General features: G+C 36.7%; 4 protein-coding genes across 6 annotated transcripts; 2 read left to right on the forward strand and 2 right to left on the reverse strand.

Annotated features, from left to right (window-relative positions):
- Window positions 1-1,037: 1,037 nt before the first annotated feature.
- On the forward strand, window positions 1,038-2,864 carry LOC137251722 (uncharacterized). 3 transcript variants are annotated; one of them, XM_067786513.1, is made up of 5 exons: window positions 1,038-1,100; window positions 1,172-1,312; window positions 1,404-1,792; window positions 1,867-1,995; window positions 2,059-2,864. In XM_067786513.1, the coding sequence occupies exons 2-3, from the start codon at window positions 1,219-1,221 to the stop codon at window positions 1,736-1,738; spliced, it is 429 nt and encodes a 142-aa protein (XP_067642614.1). In that variant the 5' UTR covers window positions 1,038-1,100; window positions 1,172-1,218; the 3' UTR covers window positions 1,739-1,792; window positions 1,867-1,995; window positions 2,059-2,864. The 3 variants fall into 3 exon arrangements, 2 of the variants coding, with proteins under 2 accessions (XP_067642614.1, XP_067642613.1); XM_067786512.1 differs by lacking the exon at window positions 1,038-1,100 and having other exon boundaries at window positions 1,113-1,312; XR_010953322.1 differs by lacking the exon at window positions 1,038-1,100 and having other exon boundaries at window positions 1,142-1,343.
- Window positions 2,865-2,951: 87 nt separating this feature from the next.
- LOC137252413 (uncharacterized) lies at window positions 2,952-6,290 on the reverse strand. The gene is made up of 5 exons (XM_067788054.1): window positions 5,985-6,290; window positions 5,782-5,919; window positions 5,615-5,716; window positions 5,368-5,543; window positions 2,952-3,195 (listed from the first exon to the last, which is right to left on the reverse strand). Exons 1-5 carry the CDS (start codon window positions 6,215-6,217, stop codon window positions 3,170-3,172), a joined length of 675 nt encoding a protein of 224 aa, XP_067644155.1. The 5' UTR covers window positions 6,218-6,290; the 3' UTR covers window positions 2,952-3,169.
- Window positions 6,291-8,152: 1,862 nt separating this feature from the next.
- LOC137253750 (putative leucine-rich repeat-containing protein DDB_G0290503) lies at window positions 8,153-13,262 on the forward strand. Its single transcript, XM_067791176.1, has 4 exons — window positions 8,153-10,391; window positions 10,451-12,207; window positions 12,290-12,439; window positions 12,518-13,262. The coding sequence occupies exons 1-4, from the start codon at window positions 8,492-8,494 to the stop codon at window positions 12,761-12,763; spliced, it is 4,053 nt and encodes a 1,350-aa protein (XP_067647277.1). The 5' UTR covers window positions 8,153-8,491; the 3' UTR covers window positions 12,764-13,262.
- Window positions 13,263-17,438: 4,176 nt separating this feature from the next.
- On the reverse strand, window positions 17,439-21,819 carry LOC137254038 (uncharacterized). Its single transcript, XM_067791715.1, has 3 exons — window positions 21,542-21,819; window positions 18,032-18,208; window positions 17,439-17,964 (listed from the first exon to the last, which is right to left on the reverse strand). The coding sequence occupies exons 2-3, from the start codon at window positions 18,186-18,188 to the stop codon at window positions 17,537-17,539; spliced, it is 585 nt and encodes a 194-aa protein (XP_067647816.1). The 5' UTR covers window positions 18,189-18,208; window positions 21,542-21,819; the 3' UTR covers window positions 17,439-17,536.
- Between the last annotated feature and the right edge of the window lie 1,703 nt (window positions 21,820-23,522).

The raw sequence follows: 23,522 nt of genomic DNA on the forward strand, positions 1-23,522 counted from the left end.
TTCTCTGACTATTGAGAGGAGAAAGATGAGAGTAGATAAGGATATCAATCGGAGAAATCTCATAAGATAGTTTGGCAATTCTTTACTTTAGCTTCCAACTGCTAAAACTCTTCCAAAAAGATAGGGAGAGGTGTCAAAAGACACGTATTAATCTCGATAACAATAATCCGAAGCCGGAAAATAAAAAATGTAACTCGTTCAAAAGATATTAACAAAAACCGAAAAATGCCATCGGAGTGTTCCGAAACAGGGGGTGGTATCCGTAGTAGGTTTGCACAGAACATCTTTCTACATTAGTTGCCTTCAGCCGCGCTTATAAAATATTACTCTTGGTGGGTTCAAAATCGGTTTGGCGTTCAAAACTAAGCCCCGTAAAACACCTTTGTTCACATTTATTGTTTTGTGGGAGCCCAAATCATCAAAATTACAACAACGGTATGAAAATTTTCAATTTTGTTTGGAAATATCTCGGAAGAAAAGTAAAATTTTAAATTTCCGCTTTCGGATTAGTGGTTCTGAGCTAAATACGGAAAAGCCATATGGTATGGTAATGGCTAGGGCGTTATGGTATGGCACCATTGACTAACAACATCGCTTTCCACAATAATGGTGAGATCAGCTGTTTTATACGGATAACCATATTTTTATTTATTCATATCAATTGGCATCGATTATTGGCGCCTTAACCCAAAATATGTGACAATTTCATAAGAAAAAAGAAAATACAAAATATTAAGAATCAATTTCACAAATAATAAGTCACTTAGTCAAAATGTATACAATACAAAAAATAAAATATCCAGAAAGGGAATTTACTAAATGAAACATTTATCGGTTATGGATATGGCAAAAAACCAAAAACCAATTGGTTGATATGGTATGGCTAGGGCGTTATGGCATGGCACCATTGACTTACACCATGGTACAATTACCAGGTAGAAGCATTAGCAAAAATGCAACCCTCCCGTGTATTTTGTTGTTGCCGCTGGAACATAAACTGTCAATCGGTCTTTCAATTTTTGTTGTCAAAAGTAATGGAAGAAGAAATGTCATTTGTAATTTTTGTCAACAAACCGAAAACTAAAACAGAAAATTAACTGGTAAATGTTGGTTTTCTGCCCATAGATGAATCTTTGCCGCTCACGAAATATATTCTTCCACACCGACGCAGCACACGCAGTTGGCAAAATTCCAATTAATACAATTAACATTGATTTAATGTCAATATTTGGCCATAAATTATATGGTCCAAAGGGTATTTGGGCACTTTATATACAGAGTGGATCTGGACAAGAGCGTGGTATACGTAGTGGTAATGTACCTGTACTGATTTGGTGCTGCATGTAGGCTATTTGCCTTAACAATTTGTAGTTATCTTTCTGATATTTGTTTTGGTTTTTAAGGAAAACGTGACCTACTGGCCGAATTGTATTCGGATTTAAGCCCAAAATATATTGGATTTACAACACCGCCAACAGGAACTGGTGCTGCATATAACGGTAGCGAAAGTGATGGGGGACTTCAAAAAAGAAGTACACGGCGCCGCGAATTGCTTATATATACTACAAGTCCAGATATAGGCGGTAGCGATAGTGAGATTTTGACTGATGCAACGACTACGAGACGTACACGTAACCAGGCAGTATCGCCTTCACCGACTACATTAGCTGTAGCAAGTAAAAAGTTTATAAGTCCTATTGAGAAATTACTTGTGCGAAATTGTGAGACACAAAAGTAGTCCGTAAATGGATTAAATCGCATTGGACTTTTTGCTATAAAAGATATACCAGCGGTAAGAGCGCTTATCTCTAGCTTCAAATATATATTAAGAGTGTTAAAAGTTATTGTTTAAAATTTATTTTGTAGGACACAGAGCTTACCTTCAATTATCATTGGGATGATCTGTTGGGTAATGAGATAAAAGTTTGTTTATGTGGTGCTGTTAAATGCGCTGGTGAAATTGGTGGCAAAACAAAAGAAGAAAGACCTTTTAAAGTGAGTTGTAACACAAAATTGCATAAATAATAAAAAAAGATAATATTCATTTTGGTTTTACAGGAGCATTCCACTATAACGGACTTCAGTAAGACAAAATCAGTTCATGAACGTAAAAGAAAACCCCTAAAAAGGCTGCGAAATCGCGTTGAGGAAGATAGTGGAAAAAAGATAATAAAAAACGTTCGGTAATTGTGCAGTTTAGAGGCCCCACCCTAAAATTTGTCCTTTTTTTTGAGTGAGGTATCAAAAGACGCGTATTCACGTCTAGATCAATAATCTGAAAGCGGAAGTTAACTTTTTTTACCCGTTCAAAAGATAATAACGAAAAAGCGCCACGGTGATGCACAATTTTTTTTTGTGGGTACAACAGAACAACAACCATATGCAAATCGCCAACTTCAACTGCAAATATCTCCGGACAGATATACAATTTTTCTTTTCCGCCTTCGGATTATTGTTCTCGAGATTAATACGCGTCTTTTGATACCTCACTCAAAAATCTTGGCCCAACTTTAGGGTGGGGCCCCCAAACTGCACTACTACCAAACGTTCTTTGGTTAACGTGAAGATGGCTGAAGAAGTTCCAAGTGCAACTAATACAAGCAGTGAAATGACAAATTTGGAAAAGCAAATTGAGGACAACACTACTGAAACGCCTACCGCTCATGACGAAAGGAATTATAATGCTGGTGTAAAGCCATAAAATTGCTGATGCGATGGAAAACATGAAATTGTACCTAGTATGAAGATTAATGAAAATGCAAGCTTACTATGTAGTAGGGCATGTTTTTCTTTCAATTATTTTTTGTTTGTGTAATTAATTCGAAGCTTCCTCACAAAATGTTTTTCTGAGTGTAAAACTCATTTCCGTGTAAACATTAGGTTGATATTTGTTATTAATATGTTTACATACTTTTTGATTTCATAATAAATTTAAAATATCACAATTTCATTTCACAGAAAGAATTTTTAATGTATTAATTCGTAAAATGTTTGAAAAAACTGCGAAATATGAAATTTTCACAACAAATTAAATTCGTCTTTGCTCTAACAACCAGGAGGCTTTTGTATCAATTTAGGTTTTAGGCCGGATCTGGTATCGTTACCTGCTATGGCAAAAGTTCGGTTTTGAGTGTTTCCGTATCGGTTATACTCCGGTTTTGGTTTCTTGTCATTCCCTTTTTTCTATGTATTGCCCTGAAAATAACCATAATTTTAATAATATAATAATAAGGATATAAATAATCCAAAAGTAAATTTATCTAATATATAAAATTCTTCTGTCACGGTTTTAGAGGCTTAACTCCTCCGAAACGGCTGAACCGATTCTTATGAAATTTTGTGATCGTATTGGGTAGGTCTGAGAATCGGCCAACGTCTACCTTTTTTTCGCTACGTGCCTAGGGTCTTGAGAACAAAACGTGGACCCGGGTACCCCTAGAATGTGTTTATACAATATGGATATCAAATGAAAGCTGTTGATGAGTGCTATAGTACAGGATAATTTTCATACCCCTGGGTGACTAGGCTTTCGAGATATAGGCCAAAACGTGGACCCGGGTACCCCTAAAATGTGTGTGTATTATGGATATCAAATGAAAGCTGTTGCTGAGAGCTCTAAAGTTCAATGTTATATTCGGAGTCGCATCAACCTAGCAGAACTGATAAATATGCACGCGAAGCCGAAATAAAGACAAGAATTAATAATACCCACATACCTATTTACATACGTTCTATTCTATTTGCCTGAAATTTCGTATATAAATTTGCCTATATTAGTATTTACGATGCTTTTTTCCGGGAAGTATACCAGAGACGGACTGGGACTGGGATTAGGACTAGGACTGGGACTGAGACTGAGACTCGGAGTGGGACTGGGACTGAGACTCGGAATGGAACTGGAACAAAATACATACCACCCTCTGGGACTGGCAATAAGAGATGAAGAAGAAGGAGAAAAACTTGAGAAAAGAGAAAAGAGAGGAGACTGAGAAAGAGATAGAATGAGTCGAAGATGGAGATAAAGCGAAAAAGACGGAGGGAGGAGTGAATAAAAAGATTAGGAAAAAGTGTAGAGGGGTAGGGCAGAGTTAGACGGAAAAAGCTTATTAAAATGTATGCAGATAGGCCAAATTTAGGGCAGAAAAACGTCTGCCGGGTCTGCTAGTAATATGTAAAACATAATTGTCTATCAAATTTTTCTCTTGGTGGCCCTGATAAGGGCCGTTTTGCGTAGGTATAATTGATTCGCAATTTTTTCTCTTTGGTGGTTAGTGGTAGCCCTGATAAGGGCCGTTTTTCGTATATATAGTTTTTCAATCACATTTTGGAATCATATTTGAATCAAATGTGTTTACTTTAGGTGATCAAAAATTTATAATAATTTTTCATTCTGCTTTCTGAATCTTGTATGAATATGTATGTTGACTGAATAATGAATTTTATACTTGTTGAAATTTTACTTTTCATTAAAAATCTTTTTTTTTTCGCATACACATATTTTTTCATGAAGCTAAAAAAAAATATATAAAAATTTTATTATTTATGCAGAAGATATTCATTATTCAAGACAAAAATAATGTAATGCTGCTTGTGAACGAAGATTTCCCCAACCATTTCTCTCCTTCAGCTTCCCAGAAAATACATAATGATTGGACAATACATAGGTTGTGAGCTATTTGAACCGCAGGTAAGTGAAACTATTTTGACATACCTGGATACGGCTTCAACATCCCGCAGTCGCAGGTGTATATCGGTCAAGTTTGTTTGCGAGTTAGCTGTGGTTCGAATAGCTCACTTTTGGATGCTTTCTTCCCCTGATGAAATAAGATTATTATGTAGTATCCTATTTTGAATGAGATATGAAGAATAAATGCATTATAATGGCATTCCAAAATGATTCAAAAATCTCAACCAAAACGATTGAAATATATTTACGAATATGATCAGAAAATGACTGTGAAAAGCAGTCAAATATTACTCTAAAACTATTAAAGCTCAATTTTACAATGATATCAAATATGAATAAAAAGCGTTTCGAAATAGGAATCATAAATGATTATTCAAGAATAATCACATTTATGGTACATTTTTCTCTAGACGATACGTTAATTTTCGAACAGAAAATGCTTTTAAATTTGAACGTTTTTAATCATCTTGGGGTATGATATTTAAATATTTTTAATCAAAACTTTCAATAAATACTGGGTGGGAACTATTTTGTTTTAATTTGTAATGTTGAATACATAAATGGTTTTAAGCCCAATCCAAAGTTCTATGCACAAATAAAAGCTATGGTACTTTACTCCTAAGTTCTACGCATGCCAATTAGTATATATAATACAATACAAGGTAACGGAAAACACTTACCACGTAGCAACATCTTCTGCATCTGTCCTTCTGTAAAAACAGACTCCACGGCAGACATTACGATGGCCGTGTTGGCAATATTTCCTTTCAATTTTTCATTCTCCTCACGTAGCTTAAGATTTTCCACCCTCAAGCGGGTAATTTCTGATTCCATTGCACACTGGAGTAATATTTCACTAAATAAATTAAATTTATATGAGGTATTAGAAAGACTAAAATGTAAAGTGAATAAACTACGGGAACTTACTGCGTCTGGGTTTCACAGCTTATTTGTTGAACATCATGTATATCCGTTTGTGTGCTGCAGTTTTTCCGTGCCAAGTATTGGCTTTTCGCTCCAAACGTGTCACTTAAACAAAAAAAACCAAACATGTAGAAGGGACTTTATCAAATAACTTGCATATATTATCTTACTTTTCTTTCATATTAGAGATGAAAGGTTCACTTTGTAGCGGCGAAAGTATTGTCCGAAATTTTGGTAGATCACCGTAGGAATTACGGTTGGGGACGACGAGACAACTTTCGTTTTTAACAAACTCTTGATTAGTACTCCTAAGTCATAAATAAAATTATATTTCTTTTTTTATCTTGCACCAATCGGGAAACTGAATACTTACATAAAAGCCGGTAAATATAGCGACGGAGTGGAGTTGGGCATCAAATTTACTCTTTGCGCTCCCACAATTAGGTCAGAGGCTTGAAAATGGAGCGAGCAAATGAAGCCGTTTTGCGGAAACTTAACGCCACAAGCCTTTTCCCAATTTTTTCTCTTCCTTGGATCTTGCGGGACTGTGAAAAGCTTCACACCCGCTTTCTCCCTTCTAATATTGCACAAACAACACTTTCCCATATTTAAATATGCACAAAACACAAGTAAATTCTGTTTTCTTTCTTTACAAAAATTTGCAAAACATTTAAAAACCACTGCGTATTAAGAAAGTTTCACATCAAAAGTAAATAAACGAAAAATGTAAACATAAACAAAGTTTGACATTTTATGACCACCTTCGAATGAAAAAACATGCAAAATGCAACTCTGATGCTTTTACCTGGTAATTGTACCATGCTTACAACATTGCTTTCCATAAGGCTGGTTGGATAATCTGTTTTATACGGATATAGATACAAGGCGAATCTATACCAGGTGGTGGCAAAGCGAATTCAATCAATTCGCAACACCCAAGGCGAATTCATTACGGATGGTGTTATCCCATCAGCTGATTGCTTCTTCTTGATAATTTTCCCTACAAATCCTTGTACAAGGCGAATTCATTATAGGTGGTGTTATCCCATCAGCTGATTGCTTCTTCTTGATAATTTTCCATACAAAGCCTTGTACAACAAAATGTCAGTTAATCGAAATCTATGAAAATTTTCTTTTGATTTGACATTCATCTGCACGGCGAATTGATTGAATTCGCTTTGCCACCACCTGATACAGATTCGCCTTGATAGATGTGTCAACCTTGACAGGGCTTTTAAACCAAAATTTTCCCGAAAAGTTTTGCAGACTACTGTTCATTGTTTACTATAAAGTTTGGCAGCTTAATTCAAGTTTATGTTGCGAATAGAGTGGAAGGCAGTGGACTAGGCAGTCGAATGTCATATAATGAAGGAATGGTGTTCGGAGTTTTTTCATAGTTAAAAAAAAAAATGATAAAGCTTTAATATAAATAAAACTATTGTTTTAATAACAACAAAAACGCCTTATGTTTTCTATAGACATAAATTCGTAAGGATTATCTCACTTTATAATTTGAGTTAAATAATCTAAAATTTTTGTTTGAAACTGAGTCGAGAACTGTGCGTGTGAATATGCGAATTTTCACCGATCAGCTGTTAGTTGCGCTACTTGGTAAAATTTACAATGCTACAGTTGGTTTCGCGATGCTGAAAACTCGTAAATGGCGTTAGTGATAACAAAAAGTTAAAAAAAAATGTAATTTCAAGAGAAGGCAATAAAATTTCTTGGAGCAGAAACTCGCAGTCAGGAATTGAACTGAGTGTGACAGTCATTTGACTTGCGATCTACAAAAAATATGTATTGCAAGATTTAGTAAGGTAATACATATTTCTAGCCATCTAAATAGTCAGAGAAACAAGTACGAGATAGTTTTTCTTCATGGTTCAACTATATACAGGTTGGCTCATCTGTAAAGCAACAAAATATGTCTGTTCAAATTGTCAAAATCTGTGTATTGGTGTTGGTGCGAATGGTATGGATTGGAAACAAAACTTAGCAGTTTTGTATGTTAAGTAAATGTTGTTGTTGGTTTCGTTTTGAGTTTGCCATCTCCTTTTGACAATCCCTTCGACCATGCAATGACATAAATAAAATCAGCTGATGAGATGAGCCAACCATATAATTGAACCATGGTTCGTGACACTGGGTTCAAAACGCGCGATATTTTTTAAGGTTTTCTTCTGTCTACCCGTAAGCATTGTTTACTATATAGTTTGGCAACTTAAACAGAGGTTATGTTGCGAATAGAGTGGAAGGCAGTGGACTAGGCAGTTGAATGTCATAAAATGAAGGAATGGTGTTCGGAGTTTTTTGAAAATTAAAAAAAAAATTGATAAAAGCTTTAATAAAAATAAACCTACTGTTTTAATAACAACAAAAACGCCTTATATATTCTATGTACATAAATTCGTAAAGATTATCTCACTTTAAAATTTGAGTTAAATAATCTAAAGTTTTGTTTTGAAACTGAGTCGAGAACTGTTCGTGTGAATGTGCGAATTTTCACCGATCAGCTGTTAGTTGCGCTACTTGGTAAAATTTACAATGCCCGTAAGTGTTCAGCTGACTTCTATAGTGAAATTTATGAGCGACGCATTCGAAAAAGTGGAAAATGGGAATTCCTTGCAAAAGTAAAGTAGAATTTTGCGGACGTGAAAATTGACAAAAATATTCCAATTGTACAACTTGCAACACAATTTGGTTAGTGAAAATTGTATATTTATGCGATTTGCGAAAATGTGAATTTAAATTTTGTTGGTAAATCTTTCGAGTGGTTCTGAAATTATTCGAAAATATATTTCACGGATTATGATTTCAGCAGCCCAAAACTAAAACCAATTCAACAACTCTGCGAACACATGGATATCTCAAAGACAAACAATGATGAGCTCTGTAGAAGGCACCCAGTTGCCAGAACCGTCTATGGGTAATCAACATGAATTTTGGGCATCATCAACCCCAAGAGAAAGCACTACACCCACTCCCCGCCAAAGCACAAATTCAGATGTGTCCGAACACTCGAGTACCAGTGAAATTAAAACTGCTCTCATAGCAAATGATTCTGGAAACTATTCATACAGTTCTAAGTCCAGTGAGTTTGCATGCCCATTTGAAGCTGAGCTACATAACCATTGCCATCATGTTCACACACTACTGAGAGAACGAGATCAATCACTGAACCTTGCAATGCAGGATGTACGGAAGCTACGCAGTGAACTCGAACGCCTAAATAAATCAGAGGAATGGTACAAAAAAGAGCTGCGCACACAGAAAAGTACACGGTTGGAAGCGCTAGAACGACTATATGCTCAAGAACGTAAATATATGCAAGAAAATCAGCGTTTACAACGCCAATGCATGCGTCTCTATGACAAATGCGGTGAATTGGAAAAAGAATTACAATCAAAGCAAGATGTAGCACTCCAACAACTAGTTGAAACTGAAGAGCAACATGAAGGCAGTGAAGCTGTTGATGAAATGGGAAACACATTCGAACTGGAACAGCAGAGGCTGTTGATTGATGACCAACAAAAGCTAATAAATGTACTGCGAAAACAAAAGCATGCGTTGCTCGAAGATTTAAGTCGTTTGAATGAGGAAAAAGATGCTAAAGTAATGGAATTGCAGGAAACATTGGCAGGCGTTGAAGTCGAGAATACGCACATGACTGCTCAATGTGTGCGTCTACTGGTCGAAAGACAAACATTAGAAGATACTCTACAAATAAAAGACGCTGCGCTGATTGCAGAAAACGCAGAAAAGCTTGAAATGCGCATCCAAATTGAACAACTAAAACAACAATCAGCCGAGCAGCAGAGAATGTTAGCGCAGAAAGAATTTGAAATTCGTAACATCCAACAAAAGTTCAATGATGATATGAAATATGAAACAAATATGGATGAAGTGCATCGCTTAAGTATGTCATACCATGAAGACATTAACACCAAAACAGCTGAGATTACCACGCTCAAAAAATCTTTACAAGCAGTCCAAAATGAAATGGAAGCATTAACCGAAATACAGGCACAAAATAACGAACAAGAACGCCAAATAGAACAAATGAATTACGCTTTAAAAGCACAGCAATGTGAATTGACAAATCTGCATGCGACGGACGTAGAAAAGACTCAACAAATCACAGAGCTGCAGCGCGGTTTGGAAAAGTTACGAACACAACATGATAATACCCTAGAAAACTTAAGTTCTGCGCAAATGAACTTAAGAAACGTCAAGCAGGAGCTGATTGCACTGCATGAACAATACGCGACTATGTGTGCGCTCTGCGAAAGTACCCGGTTTGAGCTGGAGCTGCTTGAGATAGAGAAGGGTAAGCTGAAATTCCAAGCAGAAAACGATAAACGAGAAATCGAACTGCTCCGTCGAAAGCTACGAGGATATTTAATGCACACAGAAGAGTTGGGCGCAAGAATCAATGAGCTCGAAGGCAAACTGAATTCATCCAAAATTGAAAAGGAGGTATTGCAAAACAAATTGCGGGAGCTTGAAAAGCAGTCAGCTCTTGAAAATGAGTGCGAAATTATTGGAGTCGATAATGATAGCGGCTTCTTGGATGCCACTAAAGACAGCATAACTGAATTTGGAAGGAGCGATAGTGCTCAGGCTATATGTCAGACATTGTGCCCTGAGCTTCCAGATACAAATGAAGCAAAGCTTGAGCATTTGACTACACAATATGGCTCATTTGAAGAAAGCCAAAAATTTATTAATTTATTTCAGAAGGCGAGTTGCAACGAAACACCATTAACAGGAGGGAACAGAGGTAAATGATCCAAAAGTCACAAATTACTAAATGTTCAATCACCTTTCAAACATTTTCAGATCTTTGCATGCATGGTGATAAAGAAAAAGAGGATACTGAGGCGTTAACAGAACGCCAAAAACAGTTGATGGAATATTTAAATGATCAAAGCCAGCTAACTGTAGAAAGAAGACAGCTTTTGGAAGTACTTGAATACATCAATACAGAACCAGGTTTCCAAGAAACTTCAGTCAATATTCAATATATTTTAAAAAAGAAAAGTCTAATTAAAGAAAAAAGAGAACAGAATTTAACAACGGTGCATAAAGAAACAGAGTTTGACAATTTAAGGCAGGAGTTGAGCGAAAGGAATTTACAGTGTTTAGAATTGGACGAACTCGTTAAAAAACAAAGCAATGAGCTGCAAAACTTGCAAGAGGTTGACAATTTAAGGCAGGAGTTGAGCGAAAGGAATTTACAGTGTTTAGAATTGGACGAACTCGTTAAAAAACAAAGCAATGAGCTGCAAAACTTGCAACAGAAATTGCTAGAATGTGATAAGCAGCATACACAAACCAATAAAGAACAAGAGCAAGCCCATAAAGCTCGGGTGCAGAAATACGAAGATGGTTTGGAAATATTGCAAGTTGAGAATGAACGTTTAATAAGGGAACTACAAAATATATTGGAAGCTAAAAGCGATATTGAAGTCATTCTGGAAAGGCAACAGCAAGTGATTCTAGACCTCAGAGCCAAATTGGCGGAGTTTGAAACTAGATCAATTGAACCACATTCATTGGAGAACGAAGAACTTCAAAATTTGAGGAATAAAGTTGAAGAGTTAGAACAGTGTTTACAGGCTGCCAAGCACGGCGAAGAAGAGCATCGCAGCGAAAAAATTCGTTTGATTAGAAAGCTGCTGGAACAGCAAAACAGTAAAGTTAAGCAATTAAACGAGTCGCAAGAAGAATGGGAAGAGCTTCTTGCGGCACTGCACTCTGCGCAAGCCATAGAGGAAAATACAAGAGCCGAATTGCAATTGAAACATGCCGAGCTGGATGAGTTGAATGTACTTTTTGAAGAGCAAAATTGCGAATTGCGGCGGTTACAAGAAAAGGTCATATTTAGTGACTGCAATGAGAATATAGAATCACGCAGCGACGCAGATTCTTCAAAATTCCAACAGCAAGTTAAAGAGCTTCAAATAAAACTCAGCACCCAGCTATCAAATAGTAAAGAACAACAACGTAAAATAGAAGAATTGCAAGGCATAAATGAACGACTTGAACGGCGCCTGAAAGAGGACTACGCAGAGGAAGTAGCGGAAAATCAAAAGCAGTTGCGTGCTCTCCAAACAAAAATGGAAACCATACAGGCGGAGCGTAATAGCTATGCAGAACGTTTGGCACATATGGAAAACGAAATGCAACAATTGAAGAAAACTAAAAGGGAAGCACTAATTTTGCCACCAGAATTTCTAGTTTTACCTATAACTTCAGGTGCGGCCAGCACCAACGCTGAATCTTCTTCTACGCCATGTGATGAGAACGTATGCCTAGACGCTAGTGACGCTGACAGTAATGATCGCATGCGCATACTTACAAAAGTACTCGAAGCAGAATACAGACGAAAAATGAAGCGTTACGATTTGCATATACACACATTATTAAATAATATTAAAAAGCTAAAAAAATCATTGCGTGCTACAGAACAGCGAGCCGCACATTTAACAATGGAGCAAAGTAGAACTAAGGAAGAACTACACAGCTTGCAATTGACCAGACGTCAGTTGGAAGAAATGCGTTTGAAGTGTGAACAAAACCAAAACACAATTAAGGTATTAGTAATATTTCTAACTAAACTAACAAACTACTAATTTTGGTATCTAAACCTTCAACCGTTATCTTAATGTATTCTAGTCACTCGAAAATGCTCTAGAAATGGAGCGTCGAAAATTCGAGGCTTCTGATTCGGGTAAAGCTATTCAAAGACGCGACTCGGCAGGGGAAACAATGCAGCAAGATGAATCGGCGCATGAAGTAGCCAATTTAATCGATGATTACAAAAAGGTACCACAAAGAAAAACTTAAAAAAAATAATTGCTTAATAATTTCCATAATGCAAATTCCATTGCTCTTTTTTTGCAGTTAATCAAACAGTCGGCGTTGGCGACGCAACGTCCAAAGACTAGCGCCATAATTGATCTTATACAACGCAGTAATCAATGTGTGCCAAATTTACACAAACTTGAAACGACAGTTGATGGCCTGCGTAGCGATTTGGAACATTTTCTAAGTTCGAATATGTTAAACATACGACATCAACAAAGTGTTAGTAAACTAGAGGGGCCATCGTTACTGGAAGAACTACGTGCGGCAACGGAAAGTTGCTGAATTTTTAAGTCATTATTAAGAAGTAAAATTAAAATTGAGAGAGCATATGTTAGGGATGAGAAATTTACTTTACTACCTACCTTCTTTAGCTGTGCATAAAATGCAAACAAACATTGCCAACATTGAGTTTAACTTTACATTTAACTATGTATACCTATTTTGTAGTAAGTTTTATATTGGCTGTATTCAGTTAATTCTGCTTTTGTTTTATTTGTAAGCTAAGTGCAATATACACACAAAGTACGTCGTACTTCCTTAAACTATATAAATTTTCGCTGAAAAATGTCCATGAAAATTTCTAGATTTGGAATCCTTAGCTTTCTTTCGACTGTCATATTCAGACATTTATCCTAATAACTATGACTTTTATTTGAGTTGATCGTATATTTATATATACATATTTTATTATTGCATATGTACACAATTATGTATGTAGTGGCCATTGTTTTGTCGTGTAACATGTAATTGTTTAAACAATAATAAAGATTTCCGAAACGTACATATGTGGTTCAATAATTTCCTCTACGTGTAGATGTTTCCATTAAGTGGAATTTCGTGGTTGTTAAGCTTGCTAATAAAAGCTTTGCACGTTACCGAGTTAAGTGGGCCAACTATAATGAAAGGCAGAAAACTTTATTACTGGGTTGACAGTTTTCGCCGAACTCGGACTTTAATTTTAATTTTAATGTAAGCCTTATTTTGTTTGTTTCGTATGAGTCAATTGTAATCCTCGGAGAAGCCCTTTGCAGCGAGACTGATCTCAACCCAGGGCCTTGACATTTGTACTGGTGCACCGAATGGGGGTTTTTGGGATAATTTCCAACATACGTCCCTGGATATATGCCCAAAACTTTTGTATCTCCTTGCTTTTGTAACCGCGTCGGCACTTCCAGTCCTTTGGCTGATATAAATCTGGTATGCTGCGGTACTAGCACCATCTGGTACAAGCCAGACTATTTCGATAACAATTGTTTCTACCCTTCGAATCTTGGTGTCTGTGAATTTTAGTTGCTTCTTACAATAGTCATGCCTACCGCCCCTTTATTTGCTGCGGCAACTCACTGCTGCTCACGCCCTAGGGCGTCCTACGGTCTGGGCCCACAGACACATCTCCGCCCTCTGCAACATCCAATGCCACCGTTTGATGAGCAACACCAATGCTTTCCGAAAAGACATATCGAATTTTCGCTGCTGCTCGCTCCAAGCGGTACCACTAGAGCGAAAATGTATGCTGTACCTGCGCTATTATCACCACCCGGGTCATCTCGGCAGACAACTGTTTCATAGGCCTGCGCCTCAGAGATGGGAAAGGGGAGATCTCAGGTATTAATTAACTGAAAACAGTCTACAATTAAACAAGTGTTTATAACTGATCACTAATTGATAACTGGTAAAAATACACTGCCAATCAGGTAAATAGTTTAGACGGTTTGAGCTCATTTGATTTTTGAATTGAGTCCACTGAAAATACAGAGATAATGGGCATCCGAAACTATGAAGATAACCGGTTTTTTTTTTAACGTACCTTACATAAATGAAGCGCGATTTACATAAAGATGAGTTAAATGATTGATTAACGTGAGGTCTTGCTCCATCCCCCAGCGGGTAAGGCGGTTAGAATTTACCCGCGGTAGGTATGCCTGTCGTAAGAGGTGACTAAAATACCAAACCTTTCAAGGGGTTGCCAGCGCAATATATAGTTTCTCCAACCCAATTGTCAACCTCACCTATCCATGGCGAATGCTGTTTCATTAACAGCCGAGGCTCTGGCGACCTCGAACTCCTCATGGATTTAGGGGGTGGGAGGGTGGTATGGCCTAGAAGGTCGCATGTGGTCATAACAAATCGTCGTTGGTACCGGAACGTACCGGATCTGTATCCGCCAAAGGACCATCAACATCGATAACATTCCCCAAGTCCTTCGGGGAGTGTCCTTATCGCTACAACAACAACAACAACAGGTCTTGCTCCACAAAGTTCCCATAACGCAAGCGAAGCAAAAATATGAGATGCTTGCAACAAATTTCGGCTTATCTGTCAAAGTGGACGACTTAATCAAAAACTCAATTCAAAATGGGCTGTCTTATCTTCATTATATTTTGGTTGCCAGAATTTAGAGATGCAAAGTTTCTTAGGACGGCTTGCGTTTGTTCAAAAACTTGGGCTCGGTATCAGCCCTAGAAATTGAAGTGGCGTTTACGATGAACTAACCTTGCGCACGATGTAAAACCAATGTACAACGGCGAGTGTATTGTATTTTCTGTGAGACATTTTGATACGTACTTCGGCTATATTCAACGAATGGTAGAAAGAGTAGTTTAATGATAACAGGTGACTATGGAGGCAGACTTGATCTCCTTTGGGTGCCTCAATTGGCGACGCAGCGAAGAAAACAAATTTTAAACCTCTTTAGATTAGCAGCAGCGTAAAGTTGCATAGCATTTTCCTTCGATTGTAATATATATGCATTATCGTTATTTTTTTAGTGTTTTTTTTTTTCTGTGATAATCCGATAATCTGAATTTGACACAAACAAAAACTAGTATACCCTCTACTAATTTTGCATAAATTTATATTAGTGAGTATATTTAAATGGCACTTTAAACGCAATAACCACATGTCCACATGTACATATATCATGCAGTTGTTTTTAGGGCTCCCCTAAAACTTAGGAGAAAGTTGCGAATGTGGGCAGTCCCTTGCCGGATATGAATTTGGAACGCTCCCTTGCACCTTTCGCATTTTATAGATTTAAGTTGCCTCTAATGACACAGAGGCCTTACTGCGGGAATATTCTATGCCCTTTAAACAAGTAGGTAAATATCCTGCACATAGAGGGATCTAGAGTAGACGGGAGGGTTGGGGGAGATTGTTAAACTGCCCGTACATTGCAGCTTCTTCCAGGCGGAGCTAACCGCATTGGAGAATGGGTTTCGCTGCGTCAATTGTTAAGGAAGCAATAAGCTCTGCCTCCTTGAATCAAGGGATATCAAGGATTACCTGAACTCCTCAGCAGTGGCTTCGAACAAATTTTTCATAAGAATTATGTGAGCCAGAGAAGGCACTTTTGAGGTGAGTGCCGCTGCCAGTAAAGACTAGGATTTCGCTGGAAACTTGCTCTATGTCTCTGGAGGAGTCAGTTCAGAGATGGGTTGACAGCACCTTTGTAGGGAAAATCATGAGGAACACGACGCAAATTGGAAGAGAAGCTCGGCCTTAGACCTCTTCGGAGGTTATCGCGCCTTACATATATATATTTTTTTTTGTTTAACTCGGTGGAAATGATTGGGTATACTAAATCTCATTTATCCATCGTATTTGGAGTGTTAGCAAGGCACTGTGCAATAACAGTCCGATTGGTGGTATTCGCAACGCTTTCGAGGGCTTGCCAGCGCAGTCTATTGCTCATCCATTCCAATTGTCAAAATCACCTACCCATGGTGAATCCTATTTATTTAATAGGCGACGCTCTGACAATCTCAAGGAAGGAAAGACTTGGATGATCTAGAAGGTTCAACGTGGTTATATCAAGTCCTTTCCGCGATGGTCGGCTAGTACCTTAATAGTGCTAATTTCCGGAATAGCGAATTAACGTCTGACAAAGGACCCCCAACATCGATAAACTCCCAAACCCCTTCGGAAGGAGCTCATCGGTGTCTTTATAACCTGCTTAGTTCTGGTAGTGTTAGCTATGTATATGGGCGATGGCGTGATGGGATCATCCAGTCATCTAACTCTCAGTGGTTCAGTGTTTGCTAGGGCTTCGGTCGGGACGTGTTTCATTCTGCGCAGAAAATATCCATGATTAATGTTTGCCTTATCCGTAACTTTGTCTTTGCCACGCAGCGATTCGCTAAACATTTGCAATCCAGCAGTACAGCGAAGGAATGTGATATCACAAGGAACCAACGAAAAGTCTAAGACAGCGGTTATATGTTTGTACAGCAAAACTGCAGTCAGACTATGGTAGAAATCGCTTTGTTTCATAATTGTTAGATTGCTTACCAAGCTCATATGTTTCCAATTAAGCAAATCCAGTGTAGATCAGGTTGAACTGTTTGGCCATAGTGACGACCAAACGGAACAACCTAAATTAGGTAAGAAGATTTAAATTATAAAAAATAACTTAGTTCTCTTGATAAATGCTAGAGTTGTTCTAGGACCTGGCTTAATTGCTCCCACGAGATCTAAAAACTTTGTCATCCCTTGCGAGCGCGGAACACGAACACAGAACGTGCTCAACACTTGCTGTTACTGTTGAGGCCTAATTTATAAGCATGCTACGCCAGAGTCGTTAGGAACCTTAGGCCTTCTCTTTATAGATATATGAGTAATGTAAGTCTAATATTGTATGATTTGCACACTGTCTTAGAAATTTGCAACCGGTACATCTACCCACGACTTTTCTTTAATGGATCATACGCAACTTGTGTCTCCTTTTGAATTCTCCCAAGCAGAGTGGGACGACTACCGTAGACTTATCGAGTGCTGCGCTCTCTCTTGCCAACTCAGCGACCGTATATGCATGTTTTGCGCCAGCCCTCCTACAATATTATGGCTCGAAGTGTGTTCGCACTTTGTTAGTTGACGCTATACTGCCATGGCCATATAGCCTGCACTCAAGCTGCCCTAAGGCCTTGAGCTTTATTAGTTTATTATTTATAAAAAACTAACATTAAAAGTTTTATTTATTTATTTTTCTGAATTCTGGTAGAAATATACATACATATGTACATTGATGTTGTGTTTGGGCAAAAAGTAAAACGTAATTATTTACCAAAACCTCACACCACCAAAATTTCCGAAGTTACCCAAATTTCCAAAGTTTCCAAAACTGCTAAACGCCTTATTTATAGCTTCACGGGCTTTCTCCAAGTTCATTCTCAATGTTTCTTGAGTTCTCTGAATATTCTCGGCAATTCTTTTGTTCAGTTCTTCAGCTTCCTCAGGCGTTAATTGTCTACCATTACCGCTATTTGTAATAACAGACGATCCGGTACTCGAAACAATCAAATTTAAATCGTCATATTCATTAGCTGCAATATTATCAATAAAACGTTCACTAATTAGCGCCGAGTTATTTGCAGCCAAACATAAATTATCCCTTATGAGTTCTGTTGCATTCTCAATCGCCTTGAATTTTGTTACTTGACATCTATCAGTATCGGGGGGACAAAATATGCGATCACATTGGAAGGATGCTAAAAGAAGTTAAAAAGTCGAACTTAAATTAATTGTAAATGTTTCTTGTAACCATGTTTTACTTACACTGATCAATATAAACGGTCACATCTCCTACTACAGTTTTACTAACGCCATTACTCGTAAGTTGATTTATCGCAGCTGCAGAACCAATTGGAGCAAAGAAAGTATAAATCAATAGCGAAAGAAGCAGAAAGACTTGAGATGTTCCTAATCCATGCATATTTCCAAACTCCAAGTGTTCTGAGAAAATAATATAAATGAGATTAATGTTAAATATTATAAAGAATCCTCTGAGAAATCTTAAAGTTAACTACTATAAGTTATAGTTACTCATCAAAATCAGTACACACTTGGTTTATGCTGAAAAAAAAACTCAAATGCAGTGGCTCACAGCTTAATTGATAATTTTCATTTAAAATATCGCAAATTCAAAAAAATATCATAGGTTATTCAAAGGTAAGGAGAATTAATCAAAATTTCAAAAATGACCATCAAAATTAAAAAATTTTTTTTTTCAGAATTTCTAGAAAAATTTTGAGTATGCATTTTTGTAGCCCAGTAAATTTTAGTATAATAATGTGCAAGTTAGAAACAGCTCAAAATTTTTTCTGAATTTTCAGAATTTTTTTCGGCGAGGGTGTTGAGCAATTTCCCACATACAAAATGCATTTTTGTTCATGCGATATATGGAAGAAATTGCTCAACACCCTCGACGAAAAAAATTCTGAAAATTCAGAAAAAATTTTGAGCTATTTCTAACTTGCACATTATTATACTAAAATTTATTGGGCTACAAAAATGCATACTCAAAATGTTTCTAGAAATTCTGAAAAAAAAAAAATTTTAAATTTTGATGGTCATTTTTGAAATTTTGATTAATTCTCCTTACCTTTGAATAACTTTTGAAATTTTTTTGAATGTGGTTTCTTTTAGGGAATTTGCGATATTTTAAATGAAAATTATCAATTAAGCTGTGAGGCACTGCATTTGAGTTTTTTTCAGCACAAACGAAGTGTATACTTATTTTGTTGAGTAACTGTATAACCCACATTTGCAGTGTTTTAATTTTTTTTAGTTTGTGCAAATACATAGGTTTTGCCTAACTATGGAGGACTCCGCAATTTTTTGTTATGTCGAGTTCCCGCTAATTATTGCTGATAAGCCTTACACTACAAGCGCAGTAATGTTGTATGACAAAATTGAACTGATTAGGCATAGAATGAAGTCTGACTCTGTAAATACCTACATACATATATATGTTACGGTACTTATGTATCTATATACTTATACATAAAATCTTTTTCAAAATAATGGTAAGGCACTATCTTAGCAGGTGCTTGTGGTACCTGAACCTAATGCATATTAGAATTTTTTTTTTTTAAATAGTTTTACATGCGATCAATAGTTTGTATATGACAGCTTCGTGGGAGATCATACTGTCCCCATTTCAGAATATTAAAAAAAATATCCCTTTTTCAAAAATCGTTTTTATCTGTTGTTAAATATTTTGACTTTTGCGCAGAAATCTTTCGGTGGTATTTTAAACAAACGACGGCTCAGAATTAGCCGTACATGGAGAGCCCGGCTTAGAGGCATACAAATTTGATCAAAGAAATGTGGTTATGCCCTCTTATTTGTCGAGGTAAACATAACTGTATATCTTAGTGTTATACAGTGCTGTTTTGGCAGTCCTGTATATTTCTGACATAATAGGAATTTTAGAGAAAAGTAGGTATCTGTAATAAGAAATTGGAAAGCCCACGATAAACACTTCAGAGTTGTAATTATGCCTAACTATTACTATTTTTATTACTACTACTACTTTACTATTTCGGCGGCCACCGTGGTGTGATGATAGCGTGCTCCGCCTACCACACCGTATGCCCTTGGTTCACACCCCGGGCAAACCAACATCAAAATTTTAGAAACAAGTTTTTTCAATTAGAAGAAAATTTTTCTAAGCTAAGTCGCCCCTCGGCAGTGTTTGGCAAGCACTCCGTGTATATTTCTGCCATGAAAAGCTCTCAGTTAAATCTCATCTGCCTTGCAGATGCCGTTCGGAGTCGGCATAAAACATATAGATCCCGTCCGGCCAATTTGTAGGGAAAAGCAAGAGGGGCACGACGCAAATAGGAAGAGAAGCTCGGCCTTAGGTCCCTTCGGAGGTTATAGTGCCTTACATTTATTTGATTTTTTTATTACTATTTTTTTACTTAACTGTACAAAAAAATTGTGCAATACCAAAGTTTTTTTTCCAATAATATACCAATAGTGGTTTGTTTTATAAGTTTCACTATTTCTTTGATCAGATAAAACTTATAAACGTGATAGAAACGCGAAGTTCATTAGTTCCGGTGTTCGAACTCTAAAACAGATACAATTTTTCCATACGATTAACTTTGAACAGTCCGAGACCACTGAATTGTCTCCAGCCGGGTTGTTGTTGTTGTAGCGATAAGGATGTTGATGGTCCTTTGCCGGATATAGATCCGGTACATTCCGGCAACAAGCACCATTAAGTCTAAGCACTAGCCGGACCATCTCGGGAACGATTAATATGACCAGATTGAACCCTCTAAGCCATATCGCCCCACCACCTAGTTCTATGAGCAACTTGGTCTCCCCAGAGCCTCGCCTGCTAAATATGGGTACATGCATATTTGTAACAGGACTCGCCTCGCGTAGGTGAGGCTGACAAATGGGTTGCGGAAGCTATAAATTGCGCTTATCAACCCCTTGAATCCCGGGTGCAAAATTTATTTGTTATATTTTTGATTTTGCTTCTTTCATTTAAAGAGTTGAGATTGAAAAAACTGTTTCATTTATTTATAAAGATCACCCAAATATGCATACTACATATACTTTCTACAGCACCGAACAAAAAAATAGCAGTGAACATTTTTTGTTCGACATATACAAGGGAGAAGAAGGAGCACTCCAATATTGCTTTTCAGGTTTTCTTGTAAAATCCGCACACTACACAATGTTTAACAGACAAGCACTCAATCTTTTACAACAAAATATTTATGTATGTTTGTATAGTTTTTACTTATGGTTAAAACGTATTGGTATTAGACTGGGTCGATTTATTAACCAATATTGCGCTATCGATTTTTCGATAGGATTTGGACTCAGGAAAAAAAGGTTCCACTACGCATACCCAAAAAAAATAAATTTCGAGCCTGCAAAATTTCATTTTGTTTGACCTTTTTTCGACCTTGATTTTTAAGCTTTTTTCGTGACCTACTAAAAAAATTTTAATTTGATTGTAAAATTTTCATGTATACCCTGTCCGACCCAAAAATGTCCGCTAAAAACGTTGGCGATAACAGTTTTTTGAAAAAAATATGACATTTTTTTATTAGGTCATGAAAAAACTTAAAAATTAAAGTCGAAAAAAGTAAAAAAAAATGAAATTTCGCAGGCTCGAAAATTATTTTTTTTGGGTATGCGTAGTGGAACCTTTTTTTCCTGATCGAAAAATCGATGGCGCGATATCGGTTAACTTTCGTCCATACAAATCGACCCATACTAATAGCTATGGATTTATTATAATTTCATTATTTAACTCACAATATTGGTAGATTAGATCACTTTTTGAATTTTATTTCACACTAGGATTTTGGTGTTAATTTTTCGACAGCAGTAATGTGTGTTGGCTCACAAACTCTTTCAAATTAACCAGAATAGTTAGAGGTCAATAGTTTATATAGAAATTCTTTATAAGTAGTTAAGTCTTAATTTTTTTTATTTTCACTCGAATTTCTCACTACAATGTGCGCTCAACTTTTTGTTTTCAAATACAATGAACATTTCATTATCAACTCTCAACGTCGACTAAACTAAACATTGAAATGTGTGGCTGAAACAGTAGAATGGTATTGAGTACCTTCGCTCTAATGAAACCAAAAACAATAGATATGTAAATAATTGAATAAAAACAAGTAGTAAAAAATTGCACGAATTTAATGTACACGTAAACAAAAATATAGCACAATATTCTTTGAATTTACCAACAGCGCAAAACTGAAAATATGAATGGTTGGAGGTCTGAGTTGTGGGCGGGCTAAAGAGCAAATAGGTACATAAGTATTTGCTGTTTTTGTTTTGTTTATCATTATTCATCATCAATATTTGTTATAGTCTCTAAAACAGTGTTCTGCATAGGAAAAGTTAATATGTTTATATAGAACAGTAAAACAATGAATGTAAAGTTTCCATTCCTTTTTAAGAAAAAATGTTGCATGTCGCAGGAAGTGTGAGCTGCAGGAAGAAACGGTTGAGCACGAGTTGCCAGATCTCGAGGCAGCAATTAAGCTGGGTCATAGAAAACTGCTAGTATTTGCCAAGAGGACGGATTTATTTTATAACATATATCCTGGCACCTGATTGGGGTTCTTCCGTATGGTCGTCAAACAAATTCTGGTAACATTATGGACACATTTAGTATAAGTGAGGTCTTTATTAACCGGCCAGTTCAACCTAACCTAACCTTGCATGTCGTAAACTGACATAGATAAAATGCATATGAGCTTTCAAATATGATTTGCTTGTTGCACCAGCATTCCACAAGGGACCTTTCTCAAATACGATTTTAAGAAAGTTTAGAAAAGTATTAAAACAAACTGACTACAGCTAACATTATTACTTTGGCGGAACCGTACAAGCGACGGCAGGAAATCAGCTGATTGGTACTTTTTTAATATGATTCGACACTTCAACTTCCGGCGCAGTCCGGTCGAATTATAAAAGAAAAGTATATCGAATTTTTATTAATGTTTGTATGTATGCAGCCGTGCTGCCATCTTGTTTGATTCCGCCTTGATTATTATAATGACACCAATAATAAAGAAATAGCTTTCGTTGGTTCATTAAAATCCAATAAACTGAATTTATTACCCATTTTTGAAATAGGCGAATTCTAATACGAAGTGCAACACTTTGGTTTTTCTATGTAGTACACTGTATTGTTTATGCTATATACAGTTGCGAACAGGAAAATGGCAACAGCAATTTTTTTAATCACATTTCGACATATAAATTTGTTTTCTTTTTTGTTTTCGATAATATAAGAAAAAAAAAATTATAAATTTTGTAATTAAACTTTGCAAACAATCTCAAATGCGATTTCGAAAATATCTAAATTTCGTAAATACTTTACAAAAGTTTGAATTTTTTATTTAAAGTTTTCTGAATTTTTTTGAGGATGCAGTTTTGTGGCCCAATAAATTAGAGCCTTACAAAGTTCATCTTATAAACGAAAAAAAGGCAAAGCGCGATAGCTTCCGAAGAGGTTTCAGACCGAGCTTCTCTTCTAACTTCCGACGTGCTTCTTCATTAGTTGTTCATACAAATTGGCTGAACGGGACCTACATATATGTTTGATGTCGACTCTGAACGGCAAGGCAGATGAGTTTTCACTGAGTAGCTTTTCATGGCAGAAATTCACAGACGCCGTGGTGTGGTGGTGGTAGCATGCTCCGCCTATCACACCGAAGATCCTGGGTTCAAGCTTCATGGCTTGGCTGAATGTGTTTGTAACAGTTCAAACAAA

The sequence above is a fragment of the Eurosta solidaginis genome, chromosome 5, assembly GCF_040869045.1.
Source record: "Eurosta solidaginis isolate ZX-2024a chromosome 5, ASM4086904v1, whole genome shotgun sequence".
Taxonomy (NCBI): domain Eukaryota; kingdom Metazoa; phylum Arthropoda; class Insecta; order Diptera; family Tephritidae; genus Eurosta; species Eurosta solidaginis.

Bases quoted from the DNA above. Each gene is read 5' to 3' on its own strand.
- LOC137253750 (XM_067791176.1), top strand. From the start codon at position 8,492: ATGATGAGCTCTGTAGAAGGCACCCAGTTGCCAGAACCGTCTATGGGT. The intron at 10,392-10,450 runs GTAAATGATCCA...AAACATTTTCAG, and splicing joins ATTAACAGGAGGGAACAGAG to ATCTTTGCATGCATGGTGAT. The intron at 12,440-12,517 runs GTACCACAAAGA...CTTTTTTTGCAG, and splicing joins TAATCGATGATTACAAAAAG to TTAATCAAACAGTCGGCGTT.
- LOC137251722 (XM_067786512.1), top strand. From the start codon at position 1,126: ATGAATCTTTGCCGCTCACGAAATATATTCTTCCACACCGACGCAGCA. The intron at 1,313-1,403 runs GTAATGTACCTG...TTGGTTTTTAAG, and splicing joins AGAGCGTGGTATACGTAGTG to GAAAACGTGACCTACTGGCC.
- LOC137252413 (XM_067788054.1), bottom strand. From the start codon at position 6,217: ATGGGAAAGTGTTGTTTGTGCAATATTAGAAGGGAGAAAGCGGGTGTG. The intron at 5,717-5,781 runs GTAAGATAATAT...TTTTTGTTTAAG, and splicing joins ATCTCTAATATGAAAGAAAA to TGACACGTTTGGAGCGAAAA. The intron at 3,196-5,367 runs GTAAGTGTTTTC...GGTTATTTTCAG, and splicing joins GCAGAAGATGTTGCTACGTG to GGCAATACATAGAAAAAAGG.
- LOC137254038 (XM_067791715.1), bottom strand. From the start codon at position 18,188: ATGCATGGATTAGGAACATCTCAAGTCTTTCTGCTTCTTTCGCTATTG. The intron at 17,965-18,031 runs GTAAGTAAAACA...AACTTCTTTTAG, and splicing joins GACCGTTTATATTGATCAGT to CATCCTTCCAATGTGATCGC.